This window comes from Petromyzon marinus, unplaced genomic scaffold, assembly GCF_048934315.1.
Source record: "Petromyzon marinus isolate PM22_M1 ecotype Great Lakes invasive population unplaced genomic scaffold, UKy_Petmar_22M1.pri1.0 PM_Scaffold_14, whole genome shotgun sequence".
NCBI lineage: Eukaryota > Metazoa > Chordata > Hyperoartia > Petromyzontiformes > Petromyzontidae > Petromyzon > Petromyzon marinus.
The window spans coordinates 2,101,857-2,121,976 of record NW_027423102.1 but is presented as its reverse complement, the minus strand read 5'-3'; the positions used below and the strand labels follow the sequence as shown (position 1 = coordinate 2,121,976).

Genomic DNA, 20,120 nt, shown 5'->3' with positions numbered 1-20,120 from the left:
AAACTTGAGACCCTAGTTTAATTATAGGTTGCTGAAACCCAGAGCTTAATAAACGTTCTCTGCCATGCTGGATCAGTGTCTAATCCCTTACCCACCAAGCCAGTTCTGCTGAATGCCATTATTATGGAGTTCTCCTCTGCATTTCCTAGTAATTTGTGAAAAGTAAGTTTATAGCTCATCAGAATTCTCCAGAATATATAAATATTCTGATTCTAACAAACTATTTTATGTAGGTATATGTAACTTACTCTCATAGTGCTCCAAGATATCAGCCCACTTAAGTTGTCTGTCCATGTTGTAGGTGTTGTGTCTGTTTGATGGTGGTGGCCTGGAGGGGTTAGAACAAGGATCAAATTTATCAACTCAATTAATCACTCATCCTCTCAATTATTACCATTTTCCACTCACAGTACCAGTCACTCACTCTTGTGCATGTTGATTTACAAGCCCCTTCATTTACTTGCTTACTGCCAACTCACTCACTTGTGCACCCGCTCACTCACTCATTCACTCACCCACTCACACATGTTTATTCCAATCCACTATTCCATTGAACATAATCGTCAGACTTAACCATGTTCATGTAGAACCCATTTGTATTAATCCACTGGTTGATAAAGGCCTCTCAATGCCTCATGGATGATGAGGGTTATGTAACCATACTTAAAAACGCTGGTCAGTGTGGGTTGGTGAAGGTCGGGGAGACTGCAAAAGAAAATATTTTTCTGCACTGCCCTCCAATGCTCACAATGACTATTACACCATTTATAGCACGTGGTGGCCACCCAATGCTAGGACATCCAATCACTCCCCAAGCTAGACCCTGCTTAGCTTCTGAGACCTGATGAAATCAGGAACATAACGGGTAATCTATTCAGAGGTCAACCAATCGAATTACCTGAGTAATATCCCTCGCCCAAACATCAAAATACTATTACTCAAGCATAACCCGAACACCTCATAGGCAACCCTAACCCGTCATACCGAACACTAACCCTTAATACACAAACCCTAATACACAACCGTAACTCTAAGTTCTAAACCGTAACTGTATCACACTTGCCCGTATGGCAAACTCCAACCTCTAATTATAACTGTGAACTCTAACCCTTCACTCTATCCCCAAACACTAAAACTCAGCCTGTAGCCCATAACCACAACTTTTCACCCCTAATTATTAACAACGATCCCTGATCATTTTTAAAACGCCCGTGTCGGGCTCACTTTTCAGATGTGATGAAGACCGGGCTCACAACTGACGAGATTAACTTTACTTTTATCACCGGTTGTGCATCTTTTAAAAACTAGAATGCGAAATAATTGCGTCCAGTTGCACATTATTTAATTGTAAATGCATTTACATAATTTTGCTTTACAAACAATGTTTTCCATCAATTAAATAATTGTTGAATAACAAGACAAAATGCAGGAGTATCTGCATTATTATGAAAAAACTATTGTAACATTTACAATATTATAGAAATAAAAGAGAAAATAATAAATTGTGTCAAGCAGACGATCATACACTGTAACACGTAAATTAACAATTGGGAATTGTTTAATGATTAATGTTCACCTCTTTTGCATGCCGTTTCTATTTGAAACTAATTCTCACAACAATGTAAGAAATATCTACATCAATATTAATTCTACCGTCAAGAATCCAAAAATCACAATATCCACGACATTGTAGTTTGATTTTATAATAACATTTGTTAAAATTATATATTTAAACGTATTTGTTACAACACGTTACCATAAGCTGAGCTAAACCCCCAAACCCCTCATGCTCATGTAGTGAGTGAGACCCCCACACCCTTGAAAGCCTCAATAATAAACCCCATTAACACGCAAACAATCCTTAAACCACCCCTTTCAGGCTCACCGGTTAAATGATGTGCAGGCTGACAACTGCTGAGAATAATTTCAGTTTCATCAACAGTAGTGGAGGCTTTAATAACCACGAGGCTAAATAATCTCACGTTTATTTTAGCTTAGACAAGAAACACAGCGACCAATAAACACAGCTCTTCAATATGAATGACACGTGGTGCATGACGTCATAGATATCATGATGTCAAAGGTACCACCCACATGACTGTGACATCACAGACTGGAGACAACTACGTCATCAGCCAGGATCTGACCTGAACAGCAGACCCCTTCCTAATGTTAAATGTAATGTAACTCAGATTATTTCGGGCACAATTGTCCCAGTAATAAGAAAATGATGATTGTGTACATTTTATTCGTAATCTAGATGACTTAAACAGGCTCGTTATCAACGTTTTGAATGGTTACACGGTTACGGTCTAAACAATGTTAGAAACAGCAATATATGAAGTGATATTCCAAGTTACGAATCTAATTGTCTTAATTTGATGGCAGACAATCCAATTACCACAATATTATGAATATTTGAGTCTAGTTTGAGGTGACAATGTAAAATTATATTTTTAAAATGGCATCTTATGAAAAAAACTATTGTAACATTTACAATATTATAGAAATAAAAGAGAAAATCATAAATTGTGTCAAGCAGATGATCATACACTGCATTACAAATTAACAATTGGGCATTGTTTAATGATTAATGTTCACCTTTTGCATGCCGTTTCTATTTGAAACTAATTTTTACATCAATAATCAGTCACATAAAACGACGATGTCAGAAATATCCACATCAATATTAATTCTACCGTCAAGAATCCAAGAATCACAATATCCACGACATTGCAGTTTGATTTTCTGATAACATATGCTAAAATTGTATATTCAAAAGTATTTGTTACAACACGTTACCTTAAGCTAAGCTAAACCCCCAAACCCCTCATGCTCATGTAGTGAGTGAGACCCCCACACCCTTGAAAGCTTCAATAATAAACCCGATTAACACGCAAACAATCCTTAAACCAGCCCTTTCAGTTTGATTTTCTAATAACATTTGCTAAAATTATATATTTAAACGTATTTGTTACAACACGTTACCATAAGCTGAGCGAAACCCCCAAACCCCTCATGCTCATGTAGTGAGTGAGACTCCCACACCCTTGAAAGCCTCAATAATAAACCCCATTAACACGCAAACAATCCTTAAACCACCCCTTTCAGGCTCACCGGTTAAATGATGTGCAGGCTGACAACTGCTGAGATTAATTTCAGTTTCATCAACAGTAGTGGAGGCTTTAATAACCACGAGGCTAAATAATCTCACGTTTATTTTAGCTGAGACAAGAAACACAGCGACCAATAAACACAGCTCTTCCAATATGAATGACACGTGGTACATGACGTCATAGACATCATGATGTCAAAGGTACCACCCACATGACTGTGACACAGACTGGAGACAACTATGTCATCAGCCAGGATCTGACCTGAACAGCAGACCCCTTCCTAATGTTAAATGTAATGTAACTCAGATTATTTCGGGCACAATTGTCCCAGTAATAAGAAAATGATGATTGTGTACATTTTATTTGTAATCTAGATGACTTAAACAGGCTCGTTATCAACGTTTTGAATGGTTACACGGTTACGGTCTAAACAATGTTAGAAACAGCATAATATGAAGTGATATTCCAAGTTACGAATCTAATTGTTTTAATTTGATGGCAGACAATCCAATTACCACAATATTATGAATATTTGAGTCTAGTTTGAGGTGACAATGTAAAATTATATTTTTAAAATGGTACCTTATGAAAAAAACTATTGTAACATTTACAATATTATAGAAATAAAAGAGAAAATCATAAATTGTGTCAAGCAGATGATCATACACTGCTACACAAATTAACAATTGGGAATTGTTTAATGATTAATGTTTACCTTTTGCATGCCGTTTCTATTTGAAACTAATTTTTACATCAATAATCAGTCACATAAAACGACAATGTCAGAAATATCCACATCAATATTAATTCTACTGTCAAGAATCCAAGAATCACAATATCCACGACATTGCAGTTTGATTTTCTGATAACATATGCTAAAATTGTATATTCAAAAGTATTTGTTACAACACGTTACCTTAAGCTAAGCTAAACCCCCAAACCCCTCATGCTCATGTAGTGAGTGAGACCCCCACACCCTTGAAAGCTTCAATAATAAACCGGATTAACACGCAAACAATCCTTAAACCACCCCTTTCAGTTTGATTTTCTGATAACATATGCTAAAATTGTATATGTAAGAGTATTTGTTACAACACGTTACCTTAAGCTTAGCTAAACCCCCAAACCCCTCATGCTCATGTAGTGAGTGAGACCCCCACACCCTTGAAAGCATCAATAATAAACCCCATTAACACGCAAACAATCCTTAAACCACCCCTTTCAGGCTCACCGGTTAAATGATGTGCAGGCTGACAACTGCTGAGATTAATTTCAGTTTCATCAACAGTAGTGGAGGCTTTAATAACCACGAGGCTAAATAATATCACGCATATTTTAGCTGAGACAAGAAACACAGCGACCAATAAACGCAGCTCTTCCAATATGAATGACACGTGGTGCATGACGTCATAGACATCATGATGTCAAAGGTACCACCCACATGACTGTGACATCACAGACTGGAGTCAACTACGTCATCAGCCAGGATCTGAATGTAATGCAACTCCTATTATTTAGGGCACAATTGTCCCAGAAATAAGAAAACGATGATGGTGAAAATTGTATTCATTTTCTAGATGACATAAACAAGCTAGTTAGCAAAAGTTTAAATAGATACACGCTTGCGGTCTAAACAAAATATCAGGGAATATGCGAAGCAACGAATCTAATTGTAATTTGGTGGCAGAAAATCAAATTATCACAATATCATAACCATTGTAGCCTAGTTTGTGGTGAAAATCAAATTATCACAATATCATAACCATTATAGCCTAGTTTGTGGTGAAAATCTAATTATCACAATATCATAACCATTGTAGCCTAGTTTGTAGTGAAAATCAAATTATCACAATATCATAACCATTGTAGCCTTCTTCTTTGGTTCTTTCGGTAAAGTCACGTAGAATGAGAATAAAATAATAAATTGATAAAATAAAATAACAATGTAGCCTTGTTTGTGGTGAAAATCTAATTATCACAATATCATAACCATTGTAATATAACCATAACCGTTGTTTCTCTTCAACGTGAATTTACCGAAAAAACTAAGAATATGAATTACTGCAGTCACGAAAGCTTTAAATCAAAATTCATTGTAGCCTAGTTTGTGGTGAAAATCTCACGTAATTTTTATTTTTATTTTATTTTTATAGCACTACTGTAAAATGTACAATAATATAGAAATAAACGTGAGATCCTCAGAAATTGAGTCGAGCAGACAATCATACACTACAACACATAAATCAACAGTTGCAAATTGTTTCATAATTAACTGTAACCTTTGCATGCCGTTTAAATTTGAACCTATTTTTTACATCAATAATCAGTGGCATGAAACGAGAATATAATAAATATTCGCAATAATATTAATTCTACCGTCAATAATCCAAACATCACAATATCCACGACATTGGAATTCCATTTTTTTTTAATAAAATATGCCAAAAAATAACCCGTACCCATGACCCAAGCCGAAACCTACAACCCCTCACTCTTATGTACTGAGAGAGGCCTCCACTTCTTTGAAACCCTCAGCAACAGACCTCATAAATATCCATGAAATCATATTCTTTGGGTCTTTCGGTAGTCATGTAGATAAGTTGAAAGAAAATAATTTTTTAAAATAACAAAAAAACTACGACGTTTTGATCGTCATCAGGAGGAGAAAAGAGGAAAGCTGCTGAGGCAAAACAGTCTGCGACAATTCTGTAAGCAGCCAGGCACTTAAACGAAGGGCAGACCCCTTCCCAATGTTGAATGGAATGCAACTCGTATTATTTCTGGCACAATTATTCCAGAAATCAGAAAACGATGACTGTGGACATTTAATTCATATTCTAGATGCGAGTGGGGACCGGTGGCGCAGCGGTGAGCGCAGTGTGAGAATGTGGAGATTGGTGGCGTAGTGGTTTGCACATTGTGTGAGGGGGGAGTGGTGGCACCGCGGTTAGCACACCGAGTGAGTGGGGAGTGGTGGGCACGGTGGTTAGCTATAAATGCTCCGATACGTGTGGCATTGCCTTTGTACTGTTCGCCTTTTGGCGATCTCTGGTCTGACACTGGTGGTGAGACTGGGTCATAAAGAAGGCTGTCTCTGGTGTAGGCCAATCAGTTTCAAAGACAATGCAAATATTATCAGAGCATGTTTGTTTGCATATTCACCACAAGTACCGTGTGTGGTTATTGCAGACTTGATTCATTGCAACAGGTTTCTAATTGGTTGTTTGAACATTTTAACACCACTTCCTGTTTTACTGCCAGAAAGGGTAAAACCTTTTGTTATTTTTCACACTGATTCTGGAAAAAGGTCCCATGATACAGCTTGTTTGGCTGGATGGGGCTAAATGGATGTGTCATAGGCTAGAAGAGAGATGGAATGATGTGGTACAGAAGGATGTGGATGGAGCTAATTGGACTTTGATGACTTGTACCAACAGTGTCAAAATCGGCCTCTGTGGAGGAGGTTTTCATATAAAGTCTTATAACTGTTTTCACAAGATCCCTAATCTCAAGCAAAAAGCCACCAGACACGAACATGTGACACATTTCAATGTTTATTTACCCGATTGCTACTAAGCATGCATCAATTTCCAATTGCAGTCGACAGACACATTATGGTTTGATGTGGAAAATAGACTGTTGCAGAGTGTGAATACGATCTTCAAATATATATATTTTTGAGAGCAGCTTACAGTCTTTTACATGATGAAGGATCATTGCCATTTATCATCCCGACCAGTAAACCATCTTAACCAATCAAATATGCTATGATTTTTGGAATACCATGAAACACTATTAAAGTGTTCATTTTTGTACATATTTTCATGAAATGTTTCCAATAGATGTTTATATAGTTTTCTTACACGCGTCATGTAGTTCACTATAATAATGGTTTTGATATCACGCCATTTACACAGGAGCGTCTCAGATAAGGGGCGTCTCAGATAAGTGCCATGCAGCACATTTCATGAGGTTATCTAAATTAAATTTTTTGCAGGCTCCTTGTGCAAACCAGTCTTGTTTTCACGTCGTTAGTAAAGCAAAACTCACAAACTCATGGACTGTGTTGACCGGGGGAGGTGAAGATAATCAACAATAACCTTGCCATGGACATACTCTAAGACAACCTCTGTAAAGGACTTTCTCCCTGTGGAACTCATCATCCCTTCTGGATGCCCCGATCATTGCAGTGGTCCCCTAGAAGGCCAATAGACCCCTCTCTGAGTACCCCGACTGCTCAACATCCATGGCAATTAATGTATGGGAGATGCGAGTTGATGACCCAGGTGAAAATAAAACAAGAATATAAATGTATCATACGTAGTTTGGACAACACTCACTTTGCTATCATGTATAATCAGGTTGGGCCAAATATTTAGACAGTGCATTCATTGTCCATTGTGTCAGTTTTGAAAGAATTAAGCAACATTGAAAAATAGCAAGCTCTGTCTTCATCTTCTGCCAATGCCAACATCATGCTCATGTTTGCTTTGCCAGGCCCGTTGACATGTGTGGCAAACCCAAAAGTTAAAAACGCTATTGACAACGCATGTAAAAAAAAGACTTTTCTGATTTGACCCAAAATCCGTGTTCACTTGGAAATCATTTTTGCATTATGGTGCAGTTAAAATATAGTATTCAGCTCATTAAATTAACCTTTAAACATTAACTTTAAATCAGTTTTTGAAAAATATATTTATTGCCTTAATTAATTATTTTGATGTATAGTTCCCATAATATTTATATCCCTGGTCTATAGTATTCTGCTTGTGCAGAAATGTGTAAGAGACTACTGCATGTTCTGGTGAATCCAGTCCATGAACTTGACGACGGTGCGCTAGACACCTGGCTGGTAAGCCCGTGCACAGCCAACACCCCAGCTGGCGATTCCAGAAAGGAACCAGCGGCCGTTTGAGTCCTGGCAAACAAAGGGCCCCCCAGAGTATCCCTGCAACAGACACACACGACACCAATGTTAGAAGTTTACTGACTGACAAGGAGGCATGATGGAGCGCTGATTACAATGACCCAGTATAGGAAATGGCATGTCATGATACCAAAGAAGGCATATCAGAAGGTCCAATAAGTAGGTTTAAATGTTCAGTGCAAAGAGCAGTAGAACTGAGAGGCAGGCTTGAAATGTTGTGGGACTGGGATCCTGAATGAGGACTTTGTTGTGGAAGGCCCATTCAGGACATGGCATTAAAACTCCGCTCTCCTCTTACTTAAAAACAAACAAATGTCACAAAGGGTGATTAATGCACTCAGCAGTGACTTATCTGTGTGCTCCAGTTTCCTTCCACATATATACACTCACTAATTGGCTGGCAACATCTGGACATATATAGAAATGCAGGGCAATTATTGGCGCAGGCTCACCTCCCTTGCAATATTCCAGCTTGGTCTTTGGCTCCTCAGCAATTCTGAGATGCAATTATCATGAACGACGCTATATAAAATGAATCGCTATATATACTTTTAAATAGCTTAGCAAATGTGCTAAATTATCAGTGACAATTTGCTTCATTCGGAAAAGCCACATAGATCAGAAGGCTGGGAATGCGTTCACGTCGTGCTGAACAGGGAGCTGTGCGAGTGACTCGAAGCGTGGCTGCCCCTGTGGTGCCCCAGCTGATGCCCGCATCGCTCGTGCCACTCTCCTGGACCACCGAGTCGTGGAACTACCCGCGGGACCCTGAGTCAATGTGACTCGTGTCATTGAGGGAGTGGCCGCAGGGCAAGTGAATGTCGGGTGCCCACAACTTGATCGGCATTATTTTCTATTGGCAAGCTTTAGGCAACCCTGTGATGAATTTGTATGTTTGTCTATAGGATACATTCATCATAGTAACAGGACTTTTCTTACCAAAATTTGTTCTTAATTATCATGGGAACTCAACACGTTCGTAAATAACAATGACCTTAAAATTAAATAAAAATGGAAAAATGTAGACTTTTGGGCAATGGCCCTTTTTCATTGTACAAATGGGAGACGGACCATTGCCCGAAACGTTGCATATAATGTTGTGTCTATTGAGGCCACAACATTACTGACTAATGTGTTGAGCTTTTTAGTTAATTGTTCTTGGGCACCACTGCCAACGCAGCAACAGCATTGCCAAATAATAATGTATCATCGGGTTAACTTATTAGTACTCCATACTGCTCAGTCTGGGTCAGCGAAGCATTGAACCAGTTCAGATTTTGCTTTCCACTGATACTAGCCATGACTGGTTATCAAACTCATGTGGCTGGCTTCCACAGCAGAGCACGCTGAACAACACTGCCATTGCCGTGAATATTACATGTTTATATTATTATTATAACATACGATACTTGTTTCCTACCACGTGTGTTGATTTCGATTTAAAGCTTTCGTGACTGCAGGGATTAATCTTCTTGGTTTTTTCGGTAAAGTCACGTAAAAGGGAAATAATAAAATAATAATAAAACATAATAAAATAAAATTATCACGACGTTTTGGCCACAACACAAGCAGCCGTCCTCAGGGGAAGAAACAGAGCTGTCGGAAAGACAGCGCTCCAATGAACACTGCTAAGCTTGGCAGCGTATTTTAAGCTGGATGGGAGGAGCAGAGCGCCTTGACAAAGGAGTTTACATATCAACAGAATAATTTTGCATTGAAGTAGCTATGTTAATGTGAGAGATTAGCAGGATGTTAAAGTCAGAAATTAGCATGTAACTGGGAGATTAGCATAATGTTAATGTGACGAATTAGCATGTAACTGGTCACGGAAGTGGCTATGTTAAAGTCAGAGTTTACATATCAACAGAAGAATTTAGTATACATTGAGGGAAAAAAGTATTTGATCCCCTGCTGATTTTGTACGTTTGCCCACTGACAAAGAAATTATCAGTCTATAATTTTAATGGTAGGTTTTTTTGAACAGTGAGAGACAGAATAACAACAACAAAAATCCAGAAAAACGCATGTCAAAAATGTTATAAATTGATTTGCATTTTAAGAGGGAAATAAGTATTTGACCCCCTCTCAATCAGAAAGATTTCTGGCTCCCAGGTGTCTTTTATACAGGTAACGAGCTGAGATTAGGAGCACACTCTTAAAGGGAGTGCTCCTAATCTCAACTTGTTACCTGTATAAAAGACACCTGTCCACAGATGCAATCAATCAATCAGATTCCAAACTCTCCACCATGGCCAAGACCAAAGAGCTCTCCAAGGAAGTCAGGGACAAGATTGTAGACCTACACAAGGCTGGAATGGGCTACAATACCATTGCCAAGCAGCTTGGTGAGAAGGTGACAACAGTTGGTTTGATTATTCGCAAATGGAAGAAACACAAACGAACTGTAAATCTCCCTCGGCCTGGGGCTCCATGCAAGATCTCACCTCGTGGAGTTGCAATGATCATGAGAACCGTGAGGAATCAGCCCAGAACTACACGGGAGGATCTTGTCAATGATCTCAAGGCAGCTGGGGCCACAGTCACCAAGAAAACAACTGGTAACACACTACGCCGTGCAGGACTGAAATCCTGCAACGCCCGCAAGGTCCCCCTGCTCAAGAAAGCACATATACATGCCCGTCTGAAGTTTGCCAATGAACATCTGAATGATTCAACTCGCCGTGTTTGGAGGAGGAATGCTGCCTATGACCCCAAGAAAACCATCCCCACCGTCCAACATGGAGGTGGAAACATAATGCTTTGGGGGTGTTTTTCTGCTAAGGGGACAGGACTTCACCGCATCAAAGGGACGATGGACAGAGCCATGTACCGTCAAATCTTGGGTGAGAACCTCCTTCTCTCAGCCAGGGCATTGAAAATGGGTCATGGATGGGTATTCCAGCATGACAATGACCCAAAACACACGGCCAAGGCAACAAAGGGGTGGCTCAAGAAGAAGCCCATTAAGGTCCTGGAGTGGCCTAGCCAGTCTCCAGACCTTAATCCCATAGAAAATCTCTGGAGGGAGCTGAAGGTTCGAGTTGCCAAAAGTCAGCCTCAAAACCTTAATGACTTGGAGAAGATCTGCAAAGTAGAGTGGGACAAAATCCCTCCTGAGATGTGTGCAAATCTGGTGGCCAACTACAAGAAACGTCTGACCTCTGTGATTGCCAACAAAGGTTTTGCCACCAAATACTAAGTCATGTTTTGCAGAGGGGTCAAATACTTTTTTCACTCATTAAAATGCAAATCAATTTATAACATTTTTGACATGCGTTTTTTCCGGATTTTGTTGTTGTTATTCTGTCTCTCACTGTTCACATAAACCTACCATTAAAATTATAGACTGATAATTTCTTTGTCAGTGGGCAAGCGTACAAAATCAGCAGGGGATCAAATACTTTTTTGCCTCACTGTATATATAAATAGTGCATATTTAGTGTATCATTGAGTGCATGTTTATGTGCTCTAACCCAAAAATCTCGATTATGGACTCAAAAAACCGCTGGGAGACTTCTCACTCAGACCCATAGCAAGACGATATCTCCCCAATATTCAAATTGTTCAAATATCCCCCGAACCAGCCCAGGATAAATTTAAAGATCATACTCGGCATTCTGAAGGTCCTCCGTGTCCTGACAATGATCACGTTGCCACGTTTACGCTTCTTACAAATATTTTTGCCCTGTTGAATCGATCACCAAACCCAAGTGACGGTAATGTTACGGTAAAAAAAACTCAGTGGGTGACCTCTGGGCACAGCATGACCTTGCAAACAGACGACCAATCGAGTTAAATAAACATGGGAAACGCACCTCGATGAACAGGCTGACTTCCCTGTGTGTTCGGACAAACTCGCAGGCAAAACGAACATGTCCCGAATGCCCACGTCCTTCAGGAACTGCATCTGGAGGTGTTGGCACACCAATTGCATCACCTAGCAAAAGAGGAAAACAGCAGGAACGACGTGAATACATCATCGCCATACAGCAGTCTACGCCCGTCAATTTCTCACAGCGGTAGTAAGGTCCTTAGGTGTCTGGGAGCACAAGGCAGGTGCAGGTGGGTGAGTCATAATTTCCTTCCCTTACGCCAAAACTTATTTCAGGCTGTGCAAGAGATAATGACATGGGTTAATTGTCACACAAGCCACTTAGAAAGCTGCCATGCTGTTAATGGTTAGTAAACTGAACTCACAGACCAGAGGTCGCTAAATGGGTACACCACAGTTAGCTGATCGGCAAGTCGTGTGTGATGCAGCAAAGTGTGGCTTTCAGCCGGCTCTTCCAACACATCTGGTCAACGTGGAAAAGTAGAATATGGGACCTTCCTGGTGTGGACTAATCAGTTTCAAAGACAATGCATATATTATCAGAGCATGTTTCCATGTTCACCACAAGTACGTGTGGTTAATGCAGACAGGATTCCTTGAATAAGGATTCTGTTTGGTGTTTTAACATCTTGACACCTGTTGTATTGCCAGAAAGGGTAAACCCTATTGTTATATGGAAAAGTAGACCAAATACTCGTAAAGAGTTCGCTCTCATGAAGGTCTTTTCACCAGTGGTGGTGACCAAGCAATTGCAGAGCTGCACTTTTATATAAGTCAGGTCAGAGCCAGATACACATTGGAGGATAAACATCCCACGGTGGCTGGGCAATTGTTGTGCAATAATGTCAGGTCAAACTTACTTAGAATATTTACAGGTGCATTTTATTCATGCCGTATATATTAATGCACACATTGTGTAGTAGTATTATTAAACTCACCTTTAATGACGATGACCATAAACATGATTAAGAGTGTGACTATTAATGAATGTGCGACTGTACGATGTGGACGTAGCGGAGGGGCCCCCCACGGTGAGCGGTGACGCAACGCGCGCAGTGGCCCGCGTCACGTGGTTGACACCTCACGTGCACAGAGCGAGGCAGGCAGAGCCAGAGGGGGGCGGCGTTGCCTAGGCGATGCTGGCATCCTCGCGGTCTACTCCACGGTCAAGCTGCGTGTCACTTGGTGACCCCCCCACCGCCTCTTACTGGACACCTGTGAGTGAGAGCTTGATAGCGCTTCGGATTTCTCCAGGGTCAAAACAGATTTTGATTCCCAGTACAGTGTGCACAGCACCTGTACGACAGGTCCTCGTTTAACGCAGTAGATGCGTTCCTGAAAAGTGCCGCGCTAAGCGAAAATATTTCCCCCGTAATGAATGTCCACGCGCAGTCAGAATTGGGTTACAAATAACTTGAGGGGACGCCGCCGCGTTACCGTCTCGTCTCGCTCAACCGCGCAGCTCAAGAAAGTAGTTCGGCGTCGACCGCTCACAAGTCGCCTTATGGCGGTGCGCGTTCCCTAAATGAAGGCAACCGCGTTATAGCGTGAACACGCGGGACAGACCCAGTTGTCGTGTGCGGGTCAACTCCCTGAGATAAACTTGCTGCCGACTTCATGCGTTGTATACGCCCAGTGCTCAGCCAATTGTTGTGAGCGTCGCTCCTCTGCCCTCTGTTGTTAATGGAGGGAGACTGCACCCAACTGCCAAGTATCATCCTTCGTGAGCCTCTTCAAAACGCTGATCTTGACACCGCTGGAAGCAGCCATTGGCCTTGACCTCACCCCACAACAGTGCAAGTTTAACCGCTCAACATTAAAACACAACGATGGGTCGCTTGCACCAATCGCACAGCATCACAGCGTTGACTCTCAGCTGTTGCTTGTGTAGAGGGGGTCAGATTGTCCAGACATTCGGTTGATACTAATAGGGTTTATTTGCCAGTATTGCAGATTATTTGAATTCCTCTTCTTTGGTTCTTTCGGTAAAGTCACGTAGAATGAGAATAAAATAATAAATTGATAAAATAAAATAACACAATAATATTCTCACGACGTTTCGGCCACAACACAAGCGGCCTTCATCAGGTGAAGGGAGCGAGACTGTCTGGTAGGACAGCGCTGGAGTGAGAGAGCCACGTTCAGATCACGGCTTTTTAAGCTGTGTGAGAGGAACAAAGAGCCTTGACGAAGGAATTAGCATAAAATTTTGCATTGAAATGGCTGAATGATTAGCTTGTGACTGGTCACAGAAATAGCTATGTTAAAAGTTAAAGCATACACATCCGCAGAGGCACCCATTGTTAAAAGGAATTAGCATAGAATTTAGCATTGAAATAGCTAAATTAAGGCATACACATCCGCAGAGGCACCCCTTGATAATGGGATTAGCATAGAATTTAGCATTGAAATGGCTGAGTGATTCGCTTGTAACTGCTACAGAAATAGTTACGTTGAAGTCAGAGCATACACATTCACCGAGGCACTTAGTACAAATCAAACAGGAGAATTTAGCATTGAAATAACTAGGCGAATTTAGCATTGAAATAACTGGGTGATTTGCTAGTGACTGGTCACAGAAATGACTACACATCTGAGCTATTCACAGTACTATATAGTGAACCAATAAAAACTAAAATATAAATTACCTTCATGTTATCAATAAACTCTATATTCTCCAATCAGCTAAGCTACCAACCATAAGTCGTTATATATCACAATGCTATATGGCGAAAAAATGGGTGGATTCTTACCCTCAAATTTCCGTACCACGGATAGCTACGGGCCCCGTTCAGACGGACGAGTTCGTCCATGGTCGGAACAGAGGAGGGGGAGAGAGACAGCTGCGAAGCCCTAGTATACTCCATGTTGTAAACCATACCATTAACCGTGGTGTGAGAGGTATTAAGAGGCAATGCTGGCGAAAGAGCTGCGGTCTGAAGGTCATCGTAAAATTACAATTAATTAAGAACAGAAATGATTTAACACATCTTTCCAGTGGTTACTAAGCCTGAATCCATCTTCTCGGTTGAAATTGTCTCTGTGCTTGTATATGTGAATGGCCTCATGAACGAATCTCTCATGGTAGCCAGTTGGTTTGCAAAGAACCTCCGTCTTGGAGAAGTCAATGTCATGTGAGCCCACTGAATTGTAACAGTGATCTGCCACGGCAGAGGAGTTCGTCTTACCGTGTTTCAAGTCTGCTTTATGTTCGCGGATGCGGTCCGAGATATGTCTTTTGGTTTCTCCAATGTAGCTACTACCACAGAGGCACTTTAGTTTGTAAACGCCCGGGTACTGTATGTCTGGAAGAGCATCTTTTACAGATGGAACTAAATCACGGATTTTGTGTACTGTGTTGAATCGGACCTGGATCTTGTGTTTATTCAGGATTTTGGAGATCTTTTTAGTGACCCCTGCAATGTAGGGTAAGGTGATGGTTTTGAGTGGCTCCACAAGAGGATCCTTCTTCATGACTGGAGTGATGGCTTTGCAGATTGTGTAGTCGGAGTAGCCATTAGCCCTGAGAGCCTGGTGTACGTGCTTGAGTTCACTGGTAATGTGTTCCTGGTCGGAAATGCATTGGGCTCTATGGTATAGAGTCTTGATGAGGCAGTTCTTCTGGGATGGATGGTGGTGGGAATCCGGTTTCAAGTAAGCATCTGTATGGGTAGCTTTCCTGTAGACAGAGTGGCTCATTGAACCATCATGTCTCCTTTTAATTAAGACATCCAGAAAGGGTAGTTTGCCATCTTTTTCGACCTCCATGGTAAATCTGATGGCTGGGTGTATGGAATTGATGTGACCGCAGCTCTTTCGCCAGCATTGCCTCTTAATACCTCTCACACCACGGTTAATGGTATGGTTTACAACATGGAGTATACTAGGACTTCGCAGCTGTCTCTCTCCCCCTCCTCTGTTCCGACCATGGACGAACTCGTCCGTCTGAACGGGGCCCGTAGCTATCCGTGGTACGGAAATTTGAGGGTAAGAATCCACCCATTTTTTCGCCATATAGCATTGTCATATATAACGACTTATGGTTGGTAGCTTAGCTGATTGGAGAATATAGAGTTTATTGATAACATGAAGGTAATTTATATTTTAGTTTTTATTGGTTCACTATATAGTACTGTGAACAGCTCAGATGTGTAGTCATTTCTGTGACCAGTTACTAGCAAATCACCCAGTTATTTCAATGCTAAATTCGCCTAGTTATTTCAATGCTAAATTCTCCTGTTTGATTTGTACTAAGTGCCTCGGTGAATGTGTATGCTCTGACTTCAACGTAACTATTTCTGTAGCAGTTACAAGCGAATCACTCAGCCATTTCAATGCTAAATTCTATGCTAATCCCATTATCAAGGGGTGCCTCTGCGGATGTGTATGCCTTAATTTAGCTATTTCAATGCTAAATTCTATGCTAATTCCTTTTAACAATGGGTGCCTCTGCGGATGTGTATGCTTTAACTTTTAACATAGCTATTTCTGTGACCAGTCACAAGCTAATCATTCAGCCATTTCAATGCAAAATTTTATGCTAATTCCTTCGTCAAGGCTCTTTGTTCCTCTCACACAGCTTAAAAAGCCGTGATCTGAACGTGGCTCTCTCACTCCAGCGCTGTCCTACCAGACAGTCTCGCTCCCTTCACCTGATGAAGGCCGCTTGTGTTGTGGCCGAAACGTCGTGAGAATATTATTGTGTTATTTTATTTTATCAATTTATTATTTTATTCTCATTCTACGTGACTTTACCGAAAGAACCAAAGAAGATGAATCATTGCAGTCACGAAAGCTTTAAATCGAAATTTAACCGCCTCTACGGGGAGGGATTCCACACATCCTTAAGATCATTCAACAGACTTCGGGATAAGAAGGCTCAACTAATCGAGTCTCTCACCTTTCTGAAGAGATGCCGCGACTCTAAGGTAATACCAACCGCATTTACACTAACCTCTGCTGTTGCAACTTCTCTCAATGCAAAACGAATTCTAGCTAGAACTAGCTTCGCTCTTATCTCGGAAAAAATCAGACTTACACGCACCGAACTCGATCAGTTAGACAAGACACTCTACAAATCACACTTAAAATTGACAGCAACAATGTCTACATCGGATTGGGAACATGTAGACAATATGACTACCTCTTCGGCTGCCACTATGTCGAACAAATGTAGGGACAATTTGATTTCCAAATTCAATCACCTCTCCAGCAAAAAATCGGATCCACACACCGAAAAGATAGACGTCAACAAAGTCGTAATTAATCGCAGTAACAGTTCCATTTCTGATGGTCTGAAATCCGTTTTAGCTAAAGGTCTAAACTTTGCTGTCACACCGAGACACTTACCGGTTAATGATATCATTGCCAATGTCGACGTTGCACTCAAGGGCTTGAGTCACATCTCTGCAGACGTAGCAAGATCTGAAATCGCTGCAACCCTCAAAAACGCTAAGTTGCCACCTAGCAACATCAGCAAAGACGAACGTTTTGAATTATCTCAATTAAAAAAGAGGGATGATATTGTCGTTCTCTCAGCCGACAAAGGCAATGCCACTGTCATCATGGACAAAACAGAATATAACAACAAAATTCAAGAACTACTCAACGATGGCAGCTATACAAAAATAAAAAGAGACCCCACCAACAGCCTGGTCACCAAAACGAACAAAATTATCTCTGATTCAACAGCATTAATTGATGAGAACAAACAGTTCTTGTTGAAACCCTCTGCTGCCAGACCACCAAGATTATATGGCCTTCCAAAGATACACAAAGAAGATACACCCCTTCGTCCCATCGTCTCTACTATCAGCTCCCCCACCTACAAACTGGCACGTTTTCTGGCTGATATACTGCGACCTTTCACTGGAAAAACCACCTCTGCGGTACTAAATTCTACTCACCTGGTATCGACATTCAAAGACATTTCCCTGTCCCCAAACGACCTGCTTGTCAGTTTTGATGTGGTGTCCTTGTTCACCAAAGTCCCGGTACCTGACACCATCGCTATCATTGAAGACCTGGTTCATCAAGGACTGCATACTGATGTACCCCCCCCTGGTGAGACATTGCTTAACCAACACATACTTCACCTGGAATGGAACTTTCTACAAACAAACTGAGGGCACCCCAATGGGCTCCCCCCTATCTCCGGTTGTAGCCAACGTATTCATGGAAAAATTTGAAACTGACGCCATCCAGACTGCCACTCTACGCCCGACCTTATGGAAGAGGTACGTTGATGACACCTTTGTCATCTGGCCACATGGCCAGCCTGCTCTAGACCAATTCCGCGACCACATCAATTCCATACACCCAGCCATCAGATTTACCATGGAGGTCGAAAAAGATGGCAAACTACCCTTTCTGGATGTCTTAATTAAAAGGAGACATGATGGTTCAATGAGCCACTCTGTCTACAGGAAAGCTACCCATACAGATGCTTACTTGAAACCGGATTCCCACCACCATCCATCCCAGAAGAACTGCCTCATCAAGACTCTATACCATAGAGCCCAATGCATTTCCGACCAGGAACACATTACCAGTGAACTCAAGCACGTACACCAGGCTCTCAGGGCTAATGGCTACTCCGACTACACAATCCGCAAAGCCATCACTCCAGTCATGAAGAAGGATCCTCTTGTGGAGCCACTCAAAACCATCACCTTACCCTACATTGCAGGGGTCACTAAAAAGATCTCCAAAATCCTGAATAAACACAAGATCCAGGTCCGATTCAACACAGTACACAAAATCCGTGATTTAGTTCCATCTGTAAAAGATGCTCTTCCAGACATACAGTACCCGGGCGTTTACAAACTAAAGTGCCTCTGTGGTAGTAGCTACATTGGAGAAACCAAAAGACATATCTCGGACCGCATCCGCGAACATAAAGCAGACTTGAAACACGGTAAGACGAACTCCTCTGCCGTGGCAGATCACTGTTACAATTCAGTGGGCTCACATGACATTGACTTCTCCAAGACGGAGGTTCTTTGCAAACCAACTGGCTACCATGAGAGATTCGTTCATGAGGCCATTCACATATACAAGCACAGAGACAATTTCAACCGAGAAGATGGATTCAGGCTTAGTAACCACTGGAAAGATGTGTTAAATCATTTCTGTTCTTAATTAATTGTAATTTTACGATGACCTTCAGACCGCAGCTCTTTCGCCAGCATTGCCTCTTAATACCTCTCACACCACGGTTAATGGTATGGTTTACAACATGGAGTATACTAGGGCTTCGCAGCTGTCTCTCTCCCCCTCCTCTGTTCCGACCATGGACGAACTCGTCCGTCTGAACGGGGCCCGTAGCTATCCGTGGTACGGAAATTTGAGGGTAAGAATCCACCCATTTTTTCGCCATATAGCATTGTGATATATAACGACTTATGGTTGGTAGCTTAGCTGATTGGAGAATATAGAGTTTATTGATAACATGAAGGTAATTTATATTTTAGTTTTTATTGGTTCACTATATAGTACTGTGAATAGCTCAGATGTGTAGTCATTTCTGTGACCAGTCACTAGCAAATCACCCAGTTATTTCAATGCTAAATTCGCCTAGTTATTTCAATGCTAAATTCTCCTGTTTGATTTGTACTAAGTGCCTCGGTGAATGTGTATGCTCTGACTTCAACGTAACTATTTCTGTAGCAGTTACAAGCGAATCACTCAGCCATTTCAATGCTAAATTCTATGCTAATCCCATTATCAAGGGGTGCCTCTGCGGATGTGTATGCCTTAATTTAGCTATTTCAATGCTAAATTCTATGCTAATTCCTTTTAACAATGGGTGCCTCTGCGGATGTGTATGCTTTAACTTTTAACATAGCTATTTCTGTGACCAGTCACAAGCTAATCATTCAGCCATTTCAATGCAAAATTTTATGCTAATTCCTTCGTCAAGGCTCTTTGTTCCTCTCACACAGCTTAAAAAGCCGTGATCTGAACGTGGCTCTCTCACTCCAGCGCTGTCCTACCAGACAGTCTCGCTCCCTTCACCTGATGAAGGCCGCTTGTGTTGTGGCCGAAACGTCGTGAGAATATTATTGTGTTATTTTATTTTATCAATTTATTATTTTATTCTCATTCTACGTGACTTTACCGAAAGAACCAAAGAAGATGAATCATTGCAGTCACGAAAGCTTTAAATCGAAATATTTGAATTTCATTTGTTTGGGCGTCAGGGTGGTGCAGTGGTCACGCCCGTGCATGGCATCTTCTGAAGGAG

At 41.2% G+C, this 20,120-nt stretch overlaps 1 protein-coding gene and 1 long non-coding RNA gene across 2 annotated transcripts in view; both read right to left on the bottom strand.

The window, feature by feature from the left end:
• Positions 1-5,449, bottom strand: part of LOC142922693 (fructosamine-3-kinase-like) — a 64,518-nt gene extending 59,069 nt beyond the window's left edge. The window contains exon 1 of the mRNA XM_076063517.1: positions 5,432-5,449. Within this exon, the coding sequence (XP_075919632.1) occupies positions 5,432-5,449 (18 nt within the window). The remainder of the gene's footprint in view (positions 1-5,431) is intronic.
• A 1,205-nt stretch (positions 5,450-6,654) lies between these two features.
• On the bottom strand, positions 6,655-13,969 carry LOC142922670 (uncharacterized). The gene is made up of 2 exons (XR_012940216.1): positions 11,859-13,969; positions 6,655-8,064 (listed from the first exon to the last, which is right to left on the bottom strand). It is a non-coding gene; the product is annotated as an uncharacterized LOC142922670 (long non-coding RNA).
• Between the last annotated feature and the right edge of the window lie 6,151 nt (positions 13,970-20,120).